Source organism: Aquarana catesbeiana, linkage group LG08 (genome assembly GCF_042186555.1).
Source record: "Aquarana catesbeiana isolate 2022-GZ linkage group LG08, ASM4218655v1, whole genome shotgun sequence".
NCBI lineage: Eukaryota > Metazoa > Chordata > Amphibia > Anura > Ranidae > Aquarana > Aquarana catesbeiana.
In genome coordinates, this window is record NC_133331.1 from 249,746,200 (window position 1) to 249,767,701 (window position 21,502).

General features: G+C 41.2%; 1 protein-coding gene across 1 annotated transcript in view; it reads left to right on the plus strand.

Annotated features, from left to right (window-relative positions):
- Positions 1-21,502, plus strand: part of SSRP1 (structure specific recognition protein 1) — a 122,074-nt gene that overhangs the window by 74,077 nt on the left and 26,495 nt on the right. The window contains exon 9 of the mRNA XM_073596990.1: positions 6,390-6,462. Coding sequence (XP_073453091.1) covers positions 6,390-6,462 — 73 coding nt within the window. The remainder of the gene's footprint in view (positions 1-6,389; positions 6,463-21,502) is intronic.

Consider the following 21,502-nt stretch of genomic DNA (forward strand, 5'->3'; position numbering starts at 1 on the left):
TCCCAGTAAATGTAGACAAGAGCTAAGTGGATTGGGGGGGACTTTGGAGGCACCAGAAAACACTTTGAATTATAGTAAATGTATAGAAGCGTTTTATACATTAATTTTATTTATTTAAATAAAATGTATAAATTTTATTTTAAAAGCGTTACAAGAGAATTTCGTATCTACAGCAAAAATATATAACATATGTCCTTCTCTGGTTCGACATATCGTCACAACAGTACTGTTGTGACGATATGTCGAACCAGAGAAGGACATATATGTTCAATTTTTTTTGCTGTAGTTACAACATTCTCTTGTATGTAATTTATGTTTTATCTTTACATGAATTTTAATGTTTGTACCAATAAAACACTTTTATACATTTACTATAATTCAAATTGTTTTCTGGTGCCTCTAAAGTCCCCCCACCCCACCCCAATCCACTTTTGTCCTTGTCAGGAATATGATCAATCGATCTCTCACAACCTGATGGAAACCTTTATGCTTATCTCGGATCCTTCGTCACCTGCTGGACCTAAGGTCACCAGTATGGGGTCCCTTTCCAGGGATCTGCTGTATGAGGCCAGATACAGCATATTCCCCACCTAGTAGGTTTGTGCGGCAGTACCTACTTGAGGAGGCCTCCCAAAAAGTGGAGAGTGCCTGTAATTCCTCTATATCCTGCTTCAACAGATCCCTTACAGTTCCTGTTTAGGATATCCCAGCCTTCAAAGACCCAGTGGATAAAAGGCCTGAGGCGCTTTTTTTTTTTTTTTTTTTTTTTTTTTTTTTTAAAAGCCTTTTTTCTTTCTAGAGCTTGCCCATTCAATTTTTGGTTGTGGTTATAGCCTTTTTGCCAAAATCTGGACCAAGTGCATTGTGCATAGCCCTGGTTTGATCCTGACAGATCCCTCAGTGCTCCAAAAACTGAGCCTCCTAGCAGTAGCATTGCACTACTACATAGATGGTTTGGCAGATTCAAAGTCAAAATTCTGACCTTTCTCTTATGTTCGTACAGAGAAGCAGGATTCTCTGGTTGCCAAGACAATGTGTTAGAAATGCTTAGGATTTGGTTTGGCAGAGAATGACTCAACATTTACAGTGCATCTGGAAAGTATTCACAGCGCTTAACTTTTTCCACATTTTGTTATGTTGCCACCTCATTACAAAAAGGATTAAATTCATTATTTTCCTCAAAATTCTACAAACAATACCCCATAATGACAACATGAAAGAAGTTTGTTTGAAATCTTTGTAAATTTATCAAAAATAAACAGGAAAAAAATCACATGTACATAAGTATTCACAGCCTTTGCTTCAATACTTTCTTGAAGCACATTTTGGCACCAATTACAGCCTCGAGTCTTTTTGAGTATGATGCTACAAGCTTGGCACACCTATTTTTGGACAGTTTCTCCCATTCTTCTTTGCAGGACCTCTCAAGCTCCATCCGGGTGGATGGGGAGCATCGGGGCACAGCCATTTTCAGATCTCTCCAGAGATGTTCAATCGGGTTCAAGTCTGGGCTCTGGCTGGGCTGCTCATGGACATTCAGAGTTGTCCCGTAGCCACTTCTTTGTTATCTTGGCTGTGTGCTTAGGGTCATTGTCCTGTTGGAGGATCAACTTTTGCCCCAGTCTGAGGTTGAGTGCTCTGGAGCAGATTTTCATCAAGGATGTCTCTTTACATTGCTGCATTCACCTTTCAATCAATCCTGACTAGTCTCTCAGTTCCTGCCACTGAAAAACATCCCCACAGCATGATGCTGTCACCACCATGCTTCACTGTAGGAATGATGTTGGCCAGGTGATGAGCAGTACCTGTTTTCCTCCAGATATGGCGCTTGACATTCAGGCCAAAGAGTTCAATCATTTTTTTCATCAGACCAGAGAATTTTGTTTCTCATGGTCAGAGTTCTTCAGGTGCCTTTTGGCAAACTCCAGGTGGGCTGCCGTGCCTTTTTTACTGAGGAGTGGCTTCCGTCCCACCACTACAATGTACACATGGAGGGACCCTTGCTGGCCTTTGCCACCACCTGGACTCATGATATTTTGGATCTTTGGGTCCAGTGCATGGTTTTCCCAGGGTACAGGCTAGAATTTTTCTTCCGATTACTCCCCTCTTTTTCTGCTCTCAAATATGTCCACCACTCAATCAGGAATGTGGGACCTTAAAGTGGTTGTAAACTCACACAGATAACTTTTCCCCATTTTAAATCCATGATAAGCACTGCACAAATTGCTTTGGATGAATAAGTTCTTACCTGCTCCGTTTGCTTGTAATCTGCCTTTTTCATTTTCATGACGTCAGCAGTACATGCGCATATTTTGCCCGATTCATGGCACGCTCCTTCTGCTGTCTGTCCATTCATTCATCTCCTCTCTGTAGCACAGCTCCGAGATCCCGCTATCAGTGCTATTCACAAGTTCCTGAAACACCCCCTGTGACTTGCAGTCACAGGCGGTGTAAACATTAAAGTGATTCAAAAACCTTAAGGTTTTTTCCTTTTTTTTTTTTTTTTTTTTTTTTTTTTTTTATGCATGCTCTGTATTAAGATAAAAAAAAAAACCTTCTGTGTCCAAGATCACCCCCAGCCCTCCCACTATACTTAACTGAGCTCAGTCTTGGTGCAGAGCTGTGCCTGAGAGCAGTGGCTCTCTCTCCCTCCTCACAAGACAGATTGATAGCAGCAAGAGCCATTGACTCCTGATGTCAATCTAATCCTGTGATGGAGTGGGTGACGGTGCCAAGCTTGCTGTCTGTGTCTATGGACGCAGGCAGCACGGCTCAGGATCGAGTCCGCACAAGTGCCCCGTAGGAAGAGGATTCCTAGGGGGGGTGCTTGCCGAAGTAGTCTGTAGCACCAGCAGGGGACCCCAGATGAGGAATCTCAGGGCTGCTCTGTGCAAACGAGTATAACATGTTAATTATTATTCATTTTTTTTTTTTTTAATAAAGGTTTAGAATCTCTTTAACCACTTGACAACTGGGCACTTAAACCCCCTTCCTAACCAGACCAATTTTCAGCTTTTGGTGCTCTCACATTTTGAATGACAATTACTCAGTCATGCAACACTGTATCTATATGAAATTTTTGTCCTTTTTTTCACACAAATGGAGCTTTCTTTTGGTGGTATTTAATCACCGCTGGGTTCTTTATTTTTTGCGCCGTAAAAGAAAAAAGACCCGAAAAATCTGTAAAAAAAAAATACATTTTTCTTCATTTCTGTTATAATATTTTGCAAATTAGTAATTTTTCTTCATATATTTTGGCCAAAATTTATACCGCTACATATCTTTGGTAAAATTAACCCAAATCGGTGGATATTATTTGGTCTTTGTGAAAGTTATAGAGTCCAAAAGCTATGGTGCGAATATCTGAAAATTGATCACACCTGAAGTACTGACGGCCTATCTAATTTCTTGAGACCCTAACATGCCAGAAAAGTACAAATACCCCCCAAATGACCCCTTTTTGGAAAGAAGACATTCCAAGGTATTTAGAAAGATGCATGGTGAGTTTTTTGAAGTTGTCATTTTTTCCCACAATTCTTTGCAAAATCAAGGCTTTTTTTTTACTTTTTTCTTTTTCCCCACAAAATTGTCATATTAGCAGGTTATTTCTCACACACTGCATATGCATACCACAGATTACACCCCAAAACACATTCTGCTATTACTCCCGAGTATGGCGATACCACATGTGTGAGACTTTTACACAGCGTGGCCACATACAGAGGCCCAACATGCAGGGGAGCACCTTCAGGCGTTCTGGAGCACCCAGGCCAATTCTGACATTTGTCTCCTACATGTAAGAATCATCATTTATTAGCTAGAAAATTACATAGAACCCCAAAACATTATATATGTTTTTTTAGCAAAGACCCTAGAGAATACAATGGCGGTCGTTGCAACTTTTTATCTCGCACGGTATTTGCGCAGCAATTTTTTTAACGCTTTTTTTGGGAAAAAAAACTGTTTTGTGCTTTACAAAAACCAAAACAGTAAAGTTAGCCTAATGTTTTTGCATAATGTGAAAGATGAAGTTACGCCGAGTAAATAGATACCCAACATGTCACCTTTCAAAATTGCACGCGCTTGTGGAATGGCGCCAAACTTTGCTACTCAAAAATCCCCATAGGCGACGCTTTAACATTTTTTTACTGGTTACATGTTTTGAGTTACAGAGGAGGTCTAGGGCCAAAATTATTGCTCTCGCTCTACCGATCGCAGCGATACCTCACATGTGTGGTTTGAACACCGTTTTTATATGTGGGCGGGACTTTTTTTTTTTTTTTTTTTTATTGTTCATTTTACTTTATTTTAGTTTGATGCTTTTTTCCAAAAAAAAAAAATTTTTGACCACTTTTATTTCTATTACAAGGAATATAAACATCCTTGTAATAGGAATATGGCATGACAGGTCCTCTTTACAGTGAGATATGGGGTCAATAAGACCCCACATCTCACCTCTAGGCTGGGAAGCCTGAAATAAAAAAAAAAAAAAAAAAAAAAACGATCCTGGCTTCGATCATAGCGGTGAGTCGGTAGAAGCGCGGGAGGGGGGGGACATCCCCTCTCGCCTCCCGTAAGAACGATCAAGCAGTGGAACAGCTGCTATGATCGTTCTCATGGTGTAGGGAATTGCTGGCTGAAAAAGCTGATATCTGAATGATGCCTGTAGCTGCAACCATCATTCAGATATCCCCGCACAAAGTCAAAGATGTTGTATGATGGCCGGTGGTTAAAACGCTTTTTTTTTTTTTTAACACAAAGTTGTCCATTTATACAATATTTCTACCACATAACATGTACATACCAAAAATGACACCCCAAAATAGATTCTCCTACTCCTCCTGAGTACGGCGATACCACATGTGTGAGACTTCCACAGCCTGGCCACATACAGAGGGCGAGTACAGCTGGGTATGGCGGGGGCATGGCAGAGTATGGCGGGGGCATGGCAGAGTATGGCGGGGGCATGGCAGAGTATGGCGGGGGCATGGCAGAGTATGGCGGGGGCATGGCAGAGTATTGCACAGCATTGCATAGTAGTAGGGATGGCTGAGGATGGATGGATGTCTCTGTGCAGCGCTGTGGGCACTACACATACAGCGCTGCAGACATCCATCCATCCATCCCCCTCCCCGCTCACTGTGTACCGATCGGTACACAGGAGGGGAGGAGAGGAACCGGCGTCATCAGATGACGCCGGTCTGTTTACATGTGATCGCGCTGTCATTTGACGGTGTGATCACATGGTAAACGGCCGCGATCAGCGGCCATTTACCGGGATCCGTGATGCGCCGGGTCCTCTGGACCCGGCGGTCACGGATGTGTTCGGGTGCGCGCCCCAGGGGGCGCGCGAGAGGGGAATTCTGGGAGGACGTCATAGTACGTCCACCCAGAGTTATCCAACCGCCCTGCAGCCGTCATTCGGCTATGGGCCGGTTGGTAAGTGGTTAATCACCACCCACTTCTCCCTGTTCGATAGGAGTAGGTTAGCAGTGAAACACACCACAAACTGTAGGTGAAAAATAATGTATTGTATTAAACATGAACAGCTTAGTCATCAACAAGAGGATATTGCATAGAAACAATCGTTTTTAAAGGCATAAAAAATCATAAATATTAACACCAGATACTATCAAATAACAAAACCTCTGCACCATAGAAAACATATCTATAGAACCAAAGACAAGAAGTTGAAACCATCAACTGGGTAGATTACCAACCAACAAGCTTATCCAATAATATCTGTCTGTCGAGTCTCCACCTCACCTCTGGTCTTTCCAGTCAGGTTTCCCATTTTTAGCCAAATTTATTTACATACCTTATTAAGCACGGCCAAGCCTGCTTAGCAGATCATATTGACCCTCAAATTTTAAAGCGGGTCAACAGCAACATGTAAGGAATCAAGGGCTGGATGGATCAACAGCAACCTCATTATAACCACCACGTTATTCGTCACTTCAGAACCCTCAGGTAAGCGGTCCTTGTAATCCTTAGGCAGGAAAAAAAATCCCACTTCCAGCGATGTACTGTATGTAGTGCCAGCAATTTTACCTTTAGGGCAGTATGTGCCCAAGGATGAATGCCTGGATTATAGACCTCTTGCGATGGGGGCATTTGTCCCACTTTTTGCAGCAGCTGTCAGCTTAACGCTGCACCCTTTCTGTATTGTGTAATAAGTATTGTTTACTTGTCTATAAAATCCTTTTCTTGGAGTTAGAGTCCTTGGCTGGGATTGCTGGGAGTCAACTGCTCTAGCATATAGTGTATGGCAGCACATAACCCATGGTAAAGGCCTAACAGCAACCTGTGTTTTTGCACTGTACTCCAAGAAAAGCATTTTACATGCAAGTCAAAAATCCTTATTTACTTTACCTCTTTTGTCAATGCAGAGAGGAATATGGAAAACTTTTTGACTTTGTGAATGCCAAGAAACTCAACATCAAAAACAGAGGCTTGAAAGAGGTATGAGGTTTTCTTTGTTTTTCAATTCACCCACTGCTTTGTTCTAATCCTTATTAGATTTATTTTATTTTACAAATAGGGTCTTCTCATTCCTATTGTATTTTCTTTTATTCTAGAAATCACAGGTCAGTTCTTCCACTTCTAAACCAGGTTATATATCTGAATTGTGCACTTGAACTAATTAGAATCGATTTTTGTGCATGTTTGACACAGCTTTTAAAGGGAGTTGGGAAATCCTCTAAAACCTGTCCAAATGGTGTCTTTCGGTGTTAACAAAACAATGTACAATCAAACATAACCAATTAAGTGTGGTTGCATGAATCCTTAATTTTTGTGTTTTTGCTGAATTAACTTTGGGGCAAACTAACCCAATTGTGTGCATGCATTACATTTTCTGTTGTGCTTTGCAGCAACAGGTAAGATTTGAATATTTTAATTTAAAGCCTTATTGGGCTGGATTAGATGTATACTCTTATTTAAATGGTATTCTTGCACCAGTACTTAGAGATACTTTCCCATTGTTAAAGCTGACGTTTGGCTGAAAACTTTGAGGTACAGTGGAACCTCGGATTACGAGAATAATCCGTTTCAGGACTAGGCTCGTAATCCAATGTACTCGCATATCAAAGCGAGTTTTCCCATTGAAGTCAATGGAAACGAAAATAATTGTTCCGCATTGACTTCAATGGGATGCAATACCGCATGCGGCCAGAGGCGGGGGGCGCCGGATAGCCTTGGAAATGGCCGAAAAGGCCCGAGGGACACTTCGGCGGACCTCTGCAAACCTCAGAAAGACTCTGTTCACGAGCCTTGCCGGGGTCAGCCGAACTGTCCTCGGGCCTTTCCATGTATTTCCGAACGGCGACTTTCGGCTCGGCTTCGGCGCCCCCCACCTCAGGCCAAAAGGGGTACTGCACACCGCTTTTGGCCTGAATCCTGCTTGTTTTGCGAGACAACACTCGCAAACCGAGTTAGGAATTTTAGAAATGCAGTGCTCGGTTTGCGAAACGCTCGTTAACCGTGTTACTCATAAACCGAGGTTCCACTGTATTAGTTGGGTACCAGTAAGGTATGTCTTATGATGATTGCCCCAGCTGGTGGCTTCTGCTACTTTATATGCAGCCTGTGATGAAGATGTCACCCCTGAAGTTCTGGCTGTGAAACTGATAATCGGGGCTGGGCACAGCAATCACAGTGGGTCACTCACTGTGCAGCTCCTCCTATTCAGAAGATGTTTTTTATTTTCTTAATACAAGCCATTCTGTGATTTCAAAAATGTTATTGTGCCCCGCTGTATTTTCTTGTGATATATAGATAATATATAATTAATAGTAAATGATGTATAAAAAAAGTGTCACCACAAAGTGACCAACGGTTCACAAAAGTGACAAAACAATAAATATATACAATTCCAGTGCATATATAATATGATCATATGTGCAGTCCATATAAACCTTTTGTGACAGCCCCGCTGGCCAATCGCCATCCACCTAAAGTGCTTCTTAGTCCATATGCTCCTTATGGTGCTCAAAACCAAACGAAATGCCACCGTAACGTGCTTACCCCCGCCCCCCCCTTAAGTGTATTCTGACTACACAGCTAAGTTTGGTCGTTTAGTGTTTTTTAGTCTCTTAAGGGCTACAATCAGTGCAGTCTGGGTTTCCTCAATCCTCTCCTTTCGTGACATTGATTCACAGTATGCTAGTAACAGAGTGCATATAAGCAAAGAGCACTCCAATAGTGCTTATACTGTAAAAAAACACTGGCTTTTATAAAACATAGAAGGTAGATACTCACATTTCCCTGGTGTTTCCAGCACACCAGACTATACATGCTGTGTGCTCTATTTGGTATCTCCGATCAGTTGCACACGACCACTCAGGCCTCACCACTGCATACTTGGTCACAATCCCCTTAGTACTGTGAAGCATATAAGTGCTACTAAGAACCTCATTACAGTAGAATTCCATATTTAATCAATATAATTTTACATTCGCTATCTTAATCGTACAGGACATAGGCTGAATATTCAGAAACCCTGTGTTATAGACCGATGCCTTCAGGTGACTGGACACTCGCAAGCTTTTTAGGGCACAACCCCTGAGCGTCTCCCCTATAACGCTACCCTACTCTTTGTGTCCTCAGTTTTTTGCTAGTGACATAAGATGATGAACCTCATCTCCCTTACACAGAGATCATTTATGGCTTATATAGTTTTTTTTTTTTTCTCTTCTGATTTTTCAATTAACTCTTTAGTCAACTCTTCGCTGTCTTCTAATACAATAAAGGCAGTGCATCTGGATTGGTGCAACTTTTGTATAAATCTTTGAAACCATACCCAGGCAGAGAAAAATGTGTTCACTTTACAGTGTAATCTTTTCAAACACTATTCTCAGGTGGATCCAAAGGTGATGCATCACACCATAGGTTGCAAAATAGGGCACTGACTGTACAGCGTAAGTAGCCTGTACTGGTTGAGGCGGGATGCCTCGCGAACAGGTGGGACAGTTGGCAGGTGGGGTCGCTAGTTTTAACAGTATAGCTGTTGAAGCCAAAGTCTTAAAGGAGGTAATGTTAAGTTAAAAAAAAATATATATATATATATATATATATATATATATATATATATATATATATATATATATATATATATATATATATATATATATATATATATATATATATACAGAGAGAGAGAGAGAATATCTCCGAATGGCTCAGTGTCACCAGCGCCCCCGCATCTCTGGACAAATGCAGGAGTGCGCACCGAAAGAAACAACAACGCTCGCAAACCGAGTCAGAATTTTTCTTAAATAGCTCGTATTGCGAAACGCTTGTTAACCGCGTTACTTGCAATCTGAGGTATTTGATATGAGGTGTATGTATATGTATATGTATATATATATATAATAAAATTATTTAAAATTTTCACGATTTTTATAACGCCAACAGTTTACGCAGCACTTTACAGTGTAGAGGGGGGACAGCACAATTACAGTACAGTTCAATACAAAAGGGACGGCAGGGCCCTGCTCGTAGAGCTTACATTCTAAAGGGAGGGGGTGGTGGTACAAAAGGTAATGGATGCGGGGAATGATTTGATGGGGGTGGCTTGGGGACAGTTGTTAGGTAGGTGTGGGATGGGCTTCTCTGAAGAAGTGATTTTTCAGTGATCTCCTAAGAGTGGACAGGTTAAGGGCAGATCGGACATACTGGGGCAGGGAGTTCCAGAGGATGGGAGAGGCTCTGGAGAAGTCCTGCAGGCGAGCATGGGAGGTGGTATCAAGGGGACGATTTGGGCGATATCTGCAGATGAGGTTGGTGATGTAGCTGGGGACGATGGTGTGGTTAGCATTTTGCATTCTTTACGGTGGGGTTAGAGGAAGCCAGTTAAGGGATTGGCAGAGAGGGGCAGCAGTCACGAATCGGTTAGTGAGGTGTATTAGTCTAGCAGCAGCATTCATAATAGACTGAAGGGGGGTGGGGGGAGCCTGCATAAGGTTAGGCCATTTAGGAGAGAGTTGCAGTAGTCAAGGCAGGAAATAATCAAGTAGTGGATAAGTTGCTTTGTTTTGTCATTAGTCAGGAAGGGTCGAATTCTAGCGATGTTGCGTAGGTTAAGTCGGCATGCTTTAGCCAGTGATTGGATGTGGGGGCTGAAGGAGAGGTTAGTCAAGGATATTACACCCAGCACCCTGGCATGTGTGAAGGGACCAATGGTTGTGCTGTTGATCTTAATGGTAAAGTCATGGGGGGGGGGGTGAGAAATATAACCAGCTCAGTTTTAGAAAGGTTGAGTTTGAGAAAGTGGTCTGACATCCATACCGATATGTCTTTTAGTAAGTTTGAGATCCATGAGGAGATGGAGAGGGTGAGTTGAGGAATGGAGAGATAGATCTGGGTGTTATTGGAAGCCATGGGAGGTTATCAACTGGCCCAGGGAAGAGGTATAGAGCGAGATTAGGAGGGCCCCAAGGACGCAGCCTTGGGGTACCCCAACAGGAAGAGGAGGAGATGGAGTTGTAAGTGACACTGAGTGCGCTGAAATAGGTAGGAGGAGGACCAGGATAAAGCGGAATCATGGAGGCCAAGGGAGTGTAGTTTGCTGAGGAGGAGCAGATGGTTGAAGGCAGCAGAGAGGTCTAAGAGTATGAGTATGGAGTAATGGCCATTTGTTTTAGCAGTATGGACAAGGCGTTCGATGAGCTTGGAAGCAAATGGGAGCAGGGAGATTGTGTGTGTGTGTGTGTGTGTATGTATATTATATATAATGTGTGTGTGTATGTATATTATATATAATGTGTGTGTGTATGTATATTATATATACTTTACACACAAGAAATCGAGATATATAATTTACCTATTGCCGCATGTCTGCCGCCAGCTCTAAGCCCAAGAACTGATCAGTCACGTGACTTCTGATTGCTCAGTTCTCCGGTCCCCTTTGAGCAGAGAGTGGTGACTGTCAATCACGACCTGTTGCTGCACCCCATACAGTGCTCACTAGGGCGTCGAGCAGGAGAGGGGATGGGAGCAGTTGGCTTAGGCTCTCAGCTACATTCCGAGAGGCTGAGCTAGCAGCTTGTATGGCGTCTGGGTGGATTCCGACCAGTGTTCATTTTGGCAGCAAATTTCGATTTAGTTTTAGTCTTAGGACTAAAATGGCATTTTAGTTTTAGTTCCATTTTAGTCTTTTGCAATTGTTTTAGTCGACTAAATATCCAGTACATTTTAGTCGACTAAAATCGAATGGGTGTAATTAAATTGTAATGCATTAGTTAACATTTCTCTACAATTTCCAAACTTATTATATACTGCTGAAGTGAAGAATCTAATATGCTATTATTTATGGTATTGAGGTATGAACATGCACTACAGACCACTGTTGACTTTGAAGTCAAATTTAAATTTAGTTTAAGTCTTAGTCTTTTGACTAAAATGGCATTTTAGTCATCTCCATTGTTTTAGTCGTATTTTAGTCGACTAAAATAGTATTCATTTAGTCGACTAAAATGTTTTAGTTGACAAAATGAACACCAATTCCGCCATTGTCGGGATCCCTCCAGAGTCTGGAGCGGCTCTGTGGCAACAGCTGACAACAGACTTTAGCCTGCTGTCAGCTGAACCTGGATCACAGGAGTGCACATGTAAATGATGTTGCTATTTGACAACAGGCTTTTTTTAGCCTGTTGTCAGCTGTTGATTAGATATAGTAAGAGGTGCTGTGTTCTGGCAGCAGTACAGGCGGTGCTTCTTCACCATGCAGGAGATTGTGATGTCTTTCGCCCACCTTTCCACTGGCCAACCGTTAGGGGAAGCCTTGTGCTCATTGATAGCCTGTTTTTTTTTAATTCCGGCAGCAGATGGCAAGTGGCATCACTTTACTGTATGTAGCTAATGCTCCTACAGTATTTTACAGCATACTTAGCAGCCACATCGTTATGTAATGGAAATCATTAATTCCGGGCCACCTTTGCCCAAAAAAACTAAAGGATTATTAAATCTAGAATTCTACTGTAAGATAAAGTGTCAGTCTCTTTAAAGCCTTCCTACCCATTCTTGCTTCACAGGCACAAATAACATATGGTTATAACGTGATCAAATGGCCTCTGGTTCCTCCTGTGAGCACTCCTTATCCCAGAGGTACTCAGTGCATTACTGTGAGCTGAGCTTTTTCTGTTCCTGTAGTGCATTTTGCATATACTTTTACAGCTTTCTCAAGTGACCCTGTCATGAGTTGTCCAGAGAGAATTTCTCTGCTCCCAACAGAGGCTATGTGCTTTGGGATTAGAACATGCTTATTTTGTGCTAGGCTTTTAAAATAAGTTAACAGGGATACAGTCTACTTGCTCTTAATGGATCTTTAAGTTTCCATTAAGTTGGTTTAGCTAGGGATTTTGCCTGGAACCACCATATGCTTTCACAAAGCAATAAAAATTAGAATGCATAACACTGCATTTTACAACTGCTATACCTCTAAACTTGATAATATTAATATGGTTATAGTGCTGTAATTGTTATGGAGATGTTAGAGTGGTTAAGAATTTGTACTTAGTTTTGTGATTCACATATACGTTTTGTCTAATGTATTTGTGTCTTCCTGCAATTATAATATGAGGCTTCTATTCCCAAAGGGCTTGGTCAGGGCTTTGTATTGTATCTGCACTCCTGTTTGTCGATTATGTGTTATCTGGATTCTTATAGAAATCACATTTGAATATACAAATAGCATTCTTCCATGTTCAAGTACCAAAAATAAAACTGATGGAGATTGCAAATGGTTAACAACCTCAGCAAGAGGTGTGTTTCAGACAGTGGTACCCATTTGTTCTTTTGTTACCTGTAAATCAATGAGGTCATGCTGTTAGCTTTGCAGCTGGCAGATGATGTAATCTAACATTTGGCGGTGGTAAAGAAATAAAAAAACAAAAATTAAAAATACAGGGTTTGTAATGGATCACACAGTGGGCAGTTTTTGAAAATATGAGCTGCATCTACAAACAGCCAGTTCAGTCCTATGTTCTTTAGTTCATTGCAGTCTGTCAAATTGCATTGTATACTGTATCCAAAAGCGTTTTATTTCTTTCATGGGTCTGGAAACTCAGTGTAACTGGTATACTGTTTATTTCATAGCTCCTACCCAGTCACTTGTCATCCCAAATGCTTTTTTTCTAATAAAGCTGTTAGACGGTCCAAAAACGGTATGAATTTCTTTCCTGCAACCGTGGGTTGCAGGAAAGAAATTTGCATGATTCCCCCATCAACGCTAACGGGAATCCCTCCTGCCAAGCAATTTTCTGCTCCTAGCGGGGGCGGGTGGGGGAAGCCGTCCCCTGCGGGAGAATATCGTGATTATAGCGTCTGTGGCATAAGACTCTCAAAGACTTCAACCAATACAAATCTGCCCTCCAAAAATACACTTCTTGCCTCCACCCTGCCAAGCAGACCTATTTTACCACTCATTAACACCTTCTCATCCAGTCCCTGTCAACTCTTCTCTACCTTCAACTCTCTACTTCCTCCTCCACTACCTCCCCCACTAACTCACTGCCCAGGAGATTGCTAATCACTTCAAAAATAAGATTGATGCAATTCATGATGAAATCTCCACTCTACACGTATCTCACCCAGTTAACACCCCTTTCAACCCCATACAATTGACGCTCGCCGTATTCAAACCTGCTATTATAGACGACGTTCCTAAACTCCTTTTTAATGGCCACCTAACCACCTGTCCCCTGGACCCTATTCCCTCTCAAATACTACAATCAACCTCTGACTCTATGCTACACTCTCTACCCCACATCTTCAATCTCTCACTCTCTTCTGACACCTTCCCCAATGCTCTAAAACATGCACTGTTCATCCCCCATACTTAAAAAGCCATCCTTGGACCCTACAAATCTTAACAATCTACGCCCTGTTTCCTTGCTCTCCTTTTCCTCTAAACTCCTTGAACACCTGGTCTACAACTGAGTGACCACCTCCTAAAGAATAACCTTCTGGATTTCGCCCTCAACACTCCACAGAAATTGCTCTTCTAAAACTCACAAATGACTTGCTAACCGCTAAAATCAACAGACACTATTCTGTACTCCTACTTCTGGACCTTTCAGCTGCCTTTGATACGGTTCACCACCCCCTCCGCCTCAAAAAAACTTTACTGCCTCGGTCTCCGTGACTGCGCTCTTCGGTGGCTCTCATCCTACCTATCCCAGCACACCTTCAGTGTCGCTTACAATTTTACCACTTCCTCTCATCTTCTCTGTCGGGGTCCCCCAAGGTTCTGTTCTTGGACCTCTTATTTTCAATCTACACCTCTTCCCTGGGTCAGCTGTCATTTCTACACTGACACCCAAATCTACCTCTCCACCCCTCAACTCACTCCATTAGTCTCACGCGTTACTAACTGACATACCTGATATCCTCAAACTCAACTTGTCCAAAACCGAGCTCATAATGTTTCCTCCACTTGTTTCTTCCTCTGACTTTTCTGTCAAGAGCAATGGCACAACCATACACCCATTCCCACATGCTATGGCCGGTGCTAGGTGTTATCCTGGACTCTGAACCCTCCTTTCGGCCCCATTTCTAATCCCTTTCCAAAGCTTGCCACCTCATCCTCCACAACATCTCCAAACTACGTCCCTTCCTAACCAATGAAACCACAAAGCTCCTGTTTCACTTTCTGGTTATGTTTCGCCTTGACTGCTGCAACTCCCTCGTTATTGGCTTACCTTTAAATAGACTATGCCCTCTTCAGTCCATCATGAATACTGCTGCCAGACTCATCCACCTTACAAACCACTCAGCATCTGCTACCCCTCTCTGCCAAACCCCCCACTGGCTGCCACTCACCCAACAAATTACATTCAAAATACAAAAAGTTACAAAGCCATCCACAACTCTGCCCCAGCTTCATCACTAGCCCAGTCTCAAAATACCAACCTAATCGTCCTCTTCATTCCTCCCAAGACCTCCTGCTCTCTAGCTCCCTCATGGCTTCCTCCCATATTCGCCACCAGGACTTCTCCCGATCCTCTCCCATCCGCTGGAATACCCTACCCCAATCTGTCAGACTGTCTCCAGATCTATCTACTTTTAGGCAATCCCTGAAAACTTTTCTCTTTCTTGCCTCCACCTAACAACTCTTCTTTTTATTTTCTTCATCAGCTCATCCCCCACAGTTATTACTCTTTCGTATCACTTGACCCTCCCTCCTAGTTTGTAAGCTCTAACGAGCAGGGCTCTCTGATTTCCCCTGTATTGTAATTGTACTGTCTGCTCTACTGTTCTAAAGCGCTGCGCAGACTTTCGGGGCTATATAAATCCTGCATAATATAATATAGCTTGCGGCTATAGCAGCAGCTAGCGATAATCGCAAATGAATGGATCAATCAACTTGGTACACTCAGCCTGCCCACACACGGTTTGAATCTCGGTATGGTCCTGCTGTCTATGGCTGGCCTTACATTTGTCAGCCTTTTTAAAAGTACAGTGCCTTGAAAATGTATTCACACCCCTTGACATTTTCCACATTTTGTTATGTTACTAAAAATGTAAATGTACTTTATTGGGATTTTATGTGCTAGATCAACACAAAGTGGCACATAATTGTCAAGTGGAAGGAAAATGATTTTTTTTTCCAAATTTTTTACAAATATCTGAAAAGTGTAGCGTGCATTTGTATTTAGCCCCCTTTACTCTAATACCCCTCAACTAAAATCTAGTGGAACCAATTGCCTTCAGAGGTCACCTAATTAGTAAATAGAGTCCACCTGTGTGTAATTTATTCATTAGAGCTGCACAATTACATTATAGCTGCACGATTCTGGGTAAAATGAGAATCACAATTTTTTTGCTTAGAATAAAGATCACGAGTCAATCATGATTCTTAGCGAAACCTCATCTTTCATATTATACAAAAAAATTGGGCTAACTATACTGTTTAGTGTTTGTTGTTTTTTTTTGTTTTTTTTTTTTGTTTTTTTGTTTTTTTTATTCATTATAGTATATTTTTTCATTAAAAAAAAAAAATAGCTTTTGAAAGACCGCTGCGCAAATAGTGTGACATAAAATATTGCAACAATCTCAATTTTATTCTCTAGGGTCTCTGCTAAAAAAAAAAAAAATAAAGATTAGAGCTGCATGATCGTTAAAAAAAAAAAAAAAAAATTCAAGATCTTCAATCCCCCTCGCGATCTTTATACAGTATTTCCCCGATTCTATGTAACAAGTGCAGAGCTGTCAAAAGAGCCTCAGAGCTGTCAAAAAAAAGCCGCAAATGTTTATCAACATTCCTCAGCGCTGGGAGATAAAGAGAGACATTTTAGCATTTTGTTCTTTTAGATCAAAGGGAAGAACTTCAGTCTGTAAATGACGCAGTTTAACCACTTAAAGACCACTTAACCCCTTCCCGCCGAGCGTACGCAGAAGCGCGTACTCTGCTTTCGGGAGTTATACCGGGATGATGCCTGCATCTGGTACCATTTTGTAGAGCGGGCGATCTGCTATCCATGTATAACAACCGATGCGGCTAAAAGCCGCTCGGCAGTTATACCGGAGGAGCGTAAGGGAACGTCCCCGCCTCCTGCCGCTCTTAGACCCCTGATCCCTCCATAAAGAGTACCTGTCACCACGTATTACTGTCAGAAGGGATGTTTACATTCCTTGTGACAGCAATAAAAGTGATCAAATTTTTTTTTTTTTTAAACACAATTTCTAAATATAAAAATAAAATAAATAAGAAAAAGACCATTTTTTAAAGCGCACCCGTCCCTGCGAGCTCGCGCAGCAATGAAAACGCATATGGAAGTCGCGCCCGCATATATAAACGGTGTTCATATCACACATGTGAGTTATCGCCGCGTTCGTCGGAGCGAGAGCAATAATTCTAGCACTAGACCTCCTCTGTAACTCTAACCTGGTAACTGTAAAAAAAAAATTTAAAGTGTCACCTATGGAGATTTTTAGGTACCATAGTTTGTCGCCATTCCACGAGTGCGTGCAATTATAAAGCATGACATGTTTGGTATCTATTTACTCGGCGTAACATCATCTTTCACATTATACAACAAAATTGGGCTAAGTTTACTGTTGATTTTTTTTTTAAATTCATGAAAGTGTCCCTTATCCCAAAAAGTTGTGTTTAAAACACCGCTGCACAAATACCGTGTGATAAAAAATATTGCAACAATCACCATTTTATTCTCTAGATTCTCTGCTAAAAAAATATATATAATGTTTTTTTTCTAGCAAAAAATACGTATTTCAACTTGTAAACACCAAATTTCAAAAATAGGCTTAGTCATGAAAGGGTTAGACTGCTTACACGTAAACATCTGTATTTTATAATATAATATTAGATAATCTATATTTTTTTTTTTTTTGTTAGCAGAGACCCTAGAGAATAAAATGGTGGTTGTTGCAATATTTTGTGTCGCACTGTATTTGCGCAGCGCTCTTTCAAACGCAATTTTGGGGGAAAAAAAAATACACTTCATGTTTTTTGAGACCCATTTTAACCAATTTAGTAAAAGAATGTTATATTTTTATATGGTATACGACTAATTATTCCAAAGGGAGGTTTTCAGAACCTTTTTTAAAGACCCAACATTTTTCCTTTTTTGTGCATACTTTATTCCGGGATGTGGTGCTGTGTTTCAACTGAATATATTTCCATTTAGAAAAACCCTTAAACTAATACTTTCTTGAAGCACGCTTTGATTTTATTACAGCACTCAGTCTTTTTGGGTACAAGTCTATCAGCATAGTACATCTGGACTTGGCAATATTTGCCCACTCTTTGCAAAAACACTCAAAATATGTCAGATTGTGAGGGCATCTCCTGTGCACAGCCCTCTTCAGATCACCCCACAGATTCAATCGGATTCCTGTCTGGGCCATTCCAAAACTTGAATCTTCTCCTGGTGTAGCCATTCCTTTGTTGATTTGGTTGTATGCTTTGGGTCGTCATGCTGAAAGTAGTTCCTCTACTGTGCCAATATTAACTGGTATTTGGAACTGTTCATAATTCCCTCTACTTTGACTAAGGCCCCTGTTCCAGCAGAAGAAAACGGCCTCAAAGCATGATGCTGCCACCACCATGCTTCACTGTGGGTATGGTGTTTTCGTGATGTGCAATGTTGTTTTTGCTTTTGGAATTATGGCCAAAAAGTTCAACCTTGGTTTCATCAGACCATAACACATTTTTACACATGAAACAAATTGGGTTATGTCGGCATGGCTACCATGGACATGATGGTACGCTATGCCTCATCCCTGGAAAGTGCGAGAGAACAAGAGACCAAAAAATATGGGACTTTATGGGCACCGTATTAATTAGTAGACCGATGTAAAAATTCAATATAGTAATTTATTAAAGAATAATGTTAGGAACATCATAAAACAACAATAATAACTCAAATTTTAGATGAGCATACCCACCCCCTAAACATGGGTAAGGAGCCTCCAAAATATAAACAGTGGTGAGTCTAACAATGACAAACCTCACCAAACACTGGTAGTGAGCATATGGAGCTATATTTGTAGAGGGGTGAGTAGCTTCACGCTAGATGGCATGAACTGTGCTCAACAGGTTTCACGTTGACAATTAACGCTTCTTCAGGAGGGTGAGGGGTTATTTATGCTTTAAAACCCTGTTCAGGGGTAAAAACAGTTTTATTATAACAAACTTCAAATATAGTATACTGTACATAAATATTACATAAGAGGTAAATAACCATAAATACTTACAGAAAACATGCGTGAATCAGGTAGACCAAGGGACAGAGCCACTGGTAAGCATGAACACCCCCCCAATAGGCAGATATGGAGATACACCTAGGTAGGTGGTGCATAAAACAATATATTATCTATCCGTATAAAAACACACAATGTAGATGGGGATGTGTAAACTCTGTGTGTGTGTGTATATATATATATATATATATATATATATATATATATATATATATATATATATGTGTGTGTGTGTGTGTGTATATATATATATATATGTGTATGTATGTGTGTATGTATATGTGTGTATATATATATATATATATATATATATATATATATATATATATATATATATATATATATCATCTCTATCTCCAACATATTCAAGTATGACAATTACAGGAGAGGTTGTAGGGGGTTGGAAAAGTATGATGGTAGCCTGACTATGGATCTATATAGTGTTGCATTCACAGCTCGAGTTCTCTAGCATAATGCAAGCCATACACAGTTCGAATTTCGAAATCTTTTTCTTTCGAAAATCGTATCTAAGAATTTTTAGACGAATTTCATACCATTAGTGGGCTGCAGCAACGGCCGTGCGGCAATCAAATTTGAGGAATTGGACATGTTGGAATTTTTTTGAAAAATGAACGATTTTCTAATCATTGATGGGAGAATCGTGCGAGTGCGATAAATGTAATAAGAAAAGAAAATTTACGGAGAGAAAAGAAGATTCCCGGCCACGAAAATTCTTTTCTGTAGCAACATCAGTTGAAATTGAAGGCTTGGTCGGCCGAATTTCGAAAATCAATAGTGGCATCATCGGATCACAAAAAAAAAAAAACTTTCTGATTTTGAAAAGAAAATTCGTTTGAAATTCGACCATGTATGGCCTGCTTAAGTGCGTCTGTTAAGCAAGTCTATCACTGTATAAAAACACAAATTTGTTGCGCAGGGATCATATACAAATAAATTCAATATTAAATATAAATTAAAGCAGCTGACACAATATTCAAGGATAGCGCAATAGTGTAGTGGATGGTGTAGTGCTACTAGAATCTATAAGAGTCAAACATGAACTTTCAGTGCACTAGGTAGATTGTGAATCCATTCCCTTTAAAAGTCCATATTGACAAAAGGAATAAATCTTGAAAAATCCCATTTGTAAGGACACCGCCACCATCACCCAAACACACTGCCTCTTACCCTCAGGTAGATTAAAACAAGCCTGGATATCTCTCAGCTTCTCAACGGCATAGGGATAGAAACTGCACCTCTCTCGGGTAGATAAAAGCAAACCTGGATGTCTTTCTAATCAGCTCCACAACGGGGGATATGTATTTTCCGGTGTCTCTCTGGTAAATCTGTCGGTCTCTCTTGGCACAGAAGCCGCTACAACCCACAGAAACCTCCACAGACAGGCCACTCCCCCTGAGACTGAGAGACTGTGACTATGTCAGCCTCAGGGGGAGTGGTCGGTCTGTGAAGGCTTCTGCGGGTTGTAGCGGCTTCTCTGACGAGAGAGACTGACTTGAGATTTACCGGAGAAACTTTGGGAAACGCAGCTGATATTGAGAGATATCCAGGCTTGTTTTAATCTACCTGAGGGTAAGAGGCAGTGTGTTTGGGCGATGGTGGCGGTGTCCTTACAAGTGGGTTTTTCCAGATTTATTCCTTTTGTCAATTCAGACTTTTAAACTGAATGGATTCACAATCTGCCTAGTGCACTGAAAGTTCATGTTTGACTCTGTTATTGATTCTAGTAGCGCTACACCATCCACTACAAATCTATCACTATATCAAGTCTTTATCCAGCATGCGGTTTCAACTCTTGTTTGTGATGCTTCAAGACAGATGCTCAGTCAGAGCCCTCCCCCAAATGACATCCTAATACATAGAAAAATGTTATGGATAGTGAAAAAAACCTGTGGAAATAAGTCCAACAGGCATAATGAGCATCATAATACACTCCATTGGGAGTAACTTGCCCTGTCTTCAGTTGGGAGTAACTTGCCCTGTCTTCAGTGTGTGTGTCTTGAAGCGTCGCAAGCAAGAGTTGACAGCGCGTGTTGGATAAAGGCTTCATTGTTGTTGATCTTAACAGTATTCTTTAATAAATTACTATATTGAATTTTTACATAGGTCTACTCATTGATACGGTGCCCATAAAGTCCCATATTTTTTGGGCTCTCTTGTTCTCACATTTTACCACACGCTTTTGGGAGACTTCAGATGTGTGTTTGCCAAATTTAGCCGGGCTTGGATGTTTTTTTTTCGTAAGAAAAGACTTCCCTCTTGCCACTCTACCCCATAGCCCAGACATATGAAGAATACAGGAGATTGTTGTCACATGTACCTCACAGCCAATACTTGCTTTATTTTCCTGCAGCACCTTTTAATGTTGCTGTAGGCCTCTTGACAGCCTCCCTGACCAGTCTTTTCATCAATTTTGGAGGGACATCCAGTTCTTGGTAATGTCACTGTTGTGCCATATTTTCTCCACTTGATGACTGTCTTCACTCTGTTCCATGGCATATCTAATGCCTGTGAAAGTCTTTTGTACCCTTCTCCTGACTGATGCCTTTTAACAATGAGATCCCTCTGGTGCTCTGGAAGCCCTCTGCGGACCATGGCTTTTGCTGTAGGATGCGACTAAGAAAATGTCAGAAAAGACCTATTAGAACAGCTAAACTTTATTTGGCGTTAATCAGGCACTTTAAATAACAGGCTTGCAGAAGGAGCTGGAGCTCCGATGGCATAGCCTATCTCTTGCCTGCTCAGCCCGGCCTCTTCCATC